The sequence below is a fragment of the Bolinopsis microptera genome, chromosome 2 (assembly GCF_026151205.1).
Source record: "Bolinopsis microptera isolate Bmic1 chromosome 2, MBARI_Bmic_1.0, whole genome shotgun sequence".
NCBI classification, from domain to species: Eukaryota; Metazoa; Ctenophora; class Tentaculata; order Lobata; family Bolinopsidae; genus Bolinopsis; species Bolinopsis microptera.
In genome coordinates, this window is record NC_087073.1 from 6,697,285 (window position 1) to 6,702,060 (window position 4,776).

The following is a 4,776-nucleotide window of genomic DNA, read 5'->3' on the forward strand; positions in this document are numbered from 1 at the left end:
TTTAACGACTGCTTTTTGATTCTTCATGTTGCTCACGCCTCACTGTATTCAAAATTGATTGGAAAATTAATATTTGCTAAAATTGAAAATAATTCCCCAAAAGATGCACAAATTTCAAAACGTGGTTTTAAATGCCTTCGATTGTTTATTTTAATCTCCGTTCAAATATAGAGTATGTCCGTTTACGGTCAGCTGAAGTTAAATGAGACCAAAATTGCTTATCGTTACATTTACACGATCATCAGATTTTATGTTTGATGTTTAAGCAGCCATCTAAACTAACCTAAACCATTATATCGGGAGCAGGGTAGAAATGAAATATTTACTTGATGGCGATAAAAATATTAATAAAATGAATTCTGGGAAGAAAGTTTTATCAAGAATATAATCTGAATATTACTTAATTTCAATAATCGAACTAGCATCTGATTCTGTTTATCGAAATGAAATTGTATTAAATTCAAACTGAAAGTCACAATAAAAACAGATAAGTTTAAAAATTGCTTTAATACACTGAAAATAACAACTAAAACTTTCTGCCAAATCAACCAGTTTTGTTATGGTGTTCAAGATAAAAGTCACCCCTCAACGATCTACACCTACGCCGGAATATTTGTGCATAAATATAAAAATGAAGAGATATCTACGTTTTTACAATAACCGTCGTTTCCAGACTCTGACAAAATATTAAAAACAATCCCAGTTCCGCTCAACAAAACATTCAAGCTTCATATCAATGAAATTTAAGCTATCAATGAAATGGCTGTTCCAAATCTTTGAGCTGTATTTTAAGAGTCCAGTCCCCTAATTGATTGAGAATCCCCTCTTATAAACCCATCACAAGTTTTTGTATCCGAACGTTTTAAACATTTTCTGGCACTGAAACTCGACCAGTTTGGCGTGAACTGGGTCCATAACGTTCTTCCAGTTGTCGACTACTTCAGCTGTATTTCTAACAACCTGAACAAAGAAGCTGTTAAGGAGACAACGTACACACAAAAAAAAACCAACTTAAAATACTACATCATATTATTATGTAGACAAATCAGAGACAAAGAATCTACAATATTGACACAGCTTGTGAGCTTGCGGTTTCTGTCTTTTAGGAAACACGAAGCGCAGCGTTTAGATAGTTTGAGCGAATCCCGGCTAATTCTCACTCAGAAACCCGGACAAATCTATAAAAATGGACCTAACAATTAAAACAAACCTCGTATTTTCCCTGTACCACAGCTCCAGTGGAACTAGCTATGATATAATCCTGCACAGATTTAGTGAGCTCCAGTCCGGTGAACTTGTAGAGTAACTTAGCGTACTCAATAGGAGCAGTGGCAATCTGAGTGGTATTATGAGGGGTGTTAGGAAAGATAATATGTATTATCATAACTCACTCATGATTATGAGCTCCACAATTTCTGTGTTCATTGATTGAATGAGTTCTAAGGAAAATAGCCAATTCTCAGCAACCCTTTCCACTTTCCAGTAGTAATTTCACAAATTATACCAACGAAAAGCTGTCCTGAAGCTTTTAGTTGAGTTCTATAGAAGTTTTGCGTTTTTAGCGGTCAGCTTTTCGCTACAGTGTTATTAGGTGGTGGTTTAAATGGAAATTATACTCACATCCTCATATTTGACGACCCTGTAACGATGCTTGAACTCCTCACTGAGTCCAACCTTGAGATTTTGCAAGTAAGTGGAACACATCTCAGCTGCCACTGCTGTTATGTCGTTCTCAGAGAACTTGGCGCTTTTCTCGGAGTTCCCCGTGTGAAGCTCCCCGAATGTGCTCTGCAAAATAACACTTTAGATTTACAGTTTGGTGAGTCTGACACGTGCAAAATGACACTTAGATTTAAAGTTTGGTGAGTCTGACACGTGCAAAATGACACTTTAGATTTAAAGTTTGGTGAGTCTGACACGAAGTTAAACTGCTGCTCGACTGTCTATTTATATAGTCCGACTATACTTTAACTTATACAAAATTACGTGGTAACTCTTCACTCTTCAGCGCAGTCTTAATCAGATTTACAAAATATTTATTATTCCGTCTATTGGAGAGTGTGAATTGAAACTATTTACACGTATCGAATTCAATTATACCCGAAACAAGGCCTAACTCAAAATTCCACTCCAAAACTTAAGGTCATCATGCACAATGGTGCACAATGGTTTTTCCATGGGACCAAGATTAAAAGCAGCTGATAGATTTCACTCCCCTCTATCAGAAACAACTAAACAATTGATTTTGAGAGAATTTTGATAAAGACCCCACCGGCCCCCTTAATGTGATTAGTTACGCAGGATCGAGCTGGACGATGAGAATGACACGTACCACTTTGAGAGTCTACATTCCCCCGGCCCAGCCCCCTTAAGGAATGGGAAGAATTGTGAGATTCCATCCCACTATAGCAGGGTTCCTGTGAGTTATTGAATCAAAGAATTCATATCTAAAATTAACATCTTGGTAACTTACTATTCTAGACTGTACGATAGGTCGTGGATCTCTGACAAGATGGAGAATTTTGTAGTTTTTGCATCCCATTTCAGGTAATTTGGACAACACTGATAGATCAGTGAGTCTGATTACTTTGGCAGATATCATGTCCATGGTTCTGCACATGATTTCCACCGCTCCTGGGTGATTTAGCACGGTTACAGTTGGAACTGCAAAAATATATTTGAACTTATGATACCCGATCGCGATGAAACAGGTACAAACGCTGTCCTCTCAAAACATCTTTCCTCCGAAATGACACCTCATTCGCAGATTTAAGTTATTTAAAAATTACCTCATTACTTCCCTACCTAAATCTTTAGGAGTAGCTGCTTTGAGAGTTGCTTTCAGCTCCGTGCCCCCCGACTTTCTGTAGGGCGGTAACACCTCACCATATTTGTCCAAGTAACCTTGCAACCTCTGGGGAGAAAATATAATTTAACTACATATATAATAATAATGAGGTTATAGATCTTGCAAGGCCAGGCTGAGCGTGAGTTTTTAAAACTATAAGTATATATAATATAGATATCAAGGGTAAGGTATCAGTAGTTTTAATTTTCACCAGTTATTTGCCTTGTCTGCTCCCTACTAAACACTACAACATAATAAGGTTAACAATGATGGCGGTATAGTAAATTGCAATAATAAATTTAAGATTTCCAGGCTTTTAGTAATACTGCAGCGGAAAGTGGGATTATAAATATTTGGCGACAGGCAGACGTATACACCATATTATTTTTATAAAGATCATTAGAACCACCGAATCAACAACAGTCACTGTTAACTAAAGGAGTTGCAGACCTAATTTAGCGAAATTCTTAAACTTAATTTTGTTAAATGTTTACTTCTGCTATAATATAATAACCAATAGTACATAAGTAGAGAGACTTACATGGAGTGACTTGCTCCAAGAAGCTCGTTCCCCCATAGAAGGGTACTTGACGTCATCAAACTGACACTGACACTCGTTACTCAGAATCTGTAGCTTGATATCCGTGTACTCGTCTTCTGTTAGTTTACTAGCGTCCACTACCTGGAAATAGGTAAAGTTTAGACTTTAGATGGACAACATTTGGATCAGGTCACAGTGGGTCTCCTACTTTGCCGGGCAATTTAAATGTCAAATTATTGGATTTAAAGCGTCAGCTTACCCAACCGCTCAAAACTGGGATAGGAATTCATAAATAAAGAGTAAAGACTCACGGAAGAAAAAGCTCTGGCGTCGAGCGGTTCGAAGAAGTCTAGAACATTCTCGTTCTCCTTGAAGAAGCTTTCTAACCAAGTGCTCCCCGACCTGGCCTCCGCTACTATTATCAGGAATGGGACACTCTGATTAGTTGCTGTCAGGTCCTGGAGAGTGGGGTTGGTTAGGACGGCTACACAATTAGTCTATAATCAACAATGTAAAATATGTGGATATTATTAGACAACCGGTTAAAGATCTGTAACATACAATCCCGCAATTTAATCTTTAAAAGTCGCCCTTTGTGAGTATGATGAGAAACCTAATTATAAAGCACGACCTACCTTAGTCATCTCAGCAGAAACTTGGCAACCAGGTCCTTCGTTGTGCACCACCATGCTTACAACAGTACATGAAACGACGAGGAGCGTCATCACCGCCACAACGATGGCCACCTGCTGCCTGGAGTTTGTCGTGGAGAGGAGACGAGACAGCTGCTGCAGCATCATCCCTCCTGACCTCCACCTTATAGTAGACACTGTGATGGTAGGGGTGGGGGACTATACCCAGAGTGGGCGGGTACAGAGCGGGAGTTACTGAGATAGGGAGAGAGAGAGGTTGTGGGGCGAGCTAACTGCTACTTCATATCATCTCTCCCTGCCATCACCTTAACAGGGGGGTTATCGTTACAGGGAGGTTTATCAGCACAAATATATTCAGAATATATTACTAATTAGATTATATTTCAAAATATTATTTACTATCCAAGTCGTATATTTAATTCAAATCAAACAATCTAACGATTTAATTCACAAAGGTTCCCTTTTGCAGAAGATTTAACATTCAAGGGGCGTCACTGGTAATGGCAGCTTGAATTTCAACAGAGCAGAGAAAGTAATCACACGAAAAACCTGGTCTCATCAACAAAACAAGATTACAAATACATGAAATAATGTGAAATAGATCATCGACACAAATAAGAGCAGAGATAAAACGTCTGTCCACAGCACAGACAGAACAAGATTATACAGATCATCGACACAAATAATAAAGCAACCTAAAGATAAAGGTGACACGGCGTGGTGTACACAATGCT

The 4,776-nt window shown here is 38.4% G+C and overlaps 1 protein-coding gene across 1 annotated transcript; it reads right to left on the reverse strand.

Annotated features, from left to right (window-relative positions):
- Positions 1-321: 321 nt before the first annotated feature.
- Positions 322-4,349, reverse strand: LOC134811289 (carbohydrate sulfotransferase 3-like). Its single transcript, XM_063818066.1, has 8 exons — positions 4,025-4,349; positions 3,701-3,847; positions 3,390-3,530; positions 2,806-2,914; positions 2,474-2,634; positions 1,621-1,788; positions 1,211-1,336; positions 322-960 (listed from the first exon to the last, which is right to left on the reverse strand). Exons 1-8 carry the CDS (start codon positions 4,187-4,189, stop codon positions 838-840), a joined length of 1,140 nt encoding a protein of 379 aa, XP_063674136.1. The 5' UTR covers positions 4,190-4,349; the 3' UTR covers positions 322-837.
- Positions 4,350-4,776: the final 427 nt, after the last annotated feature.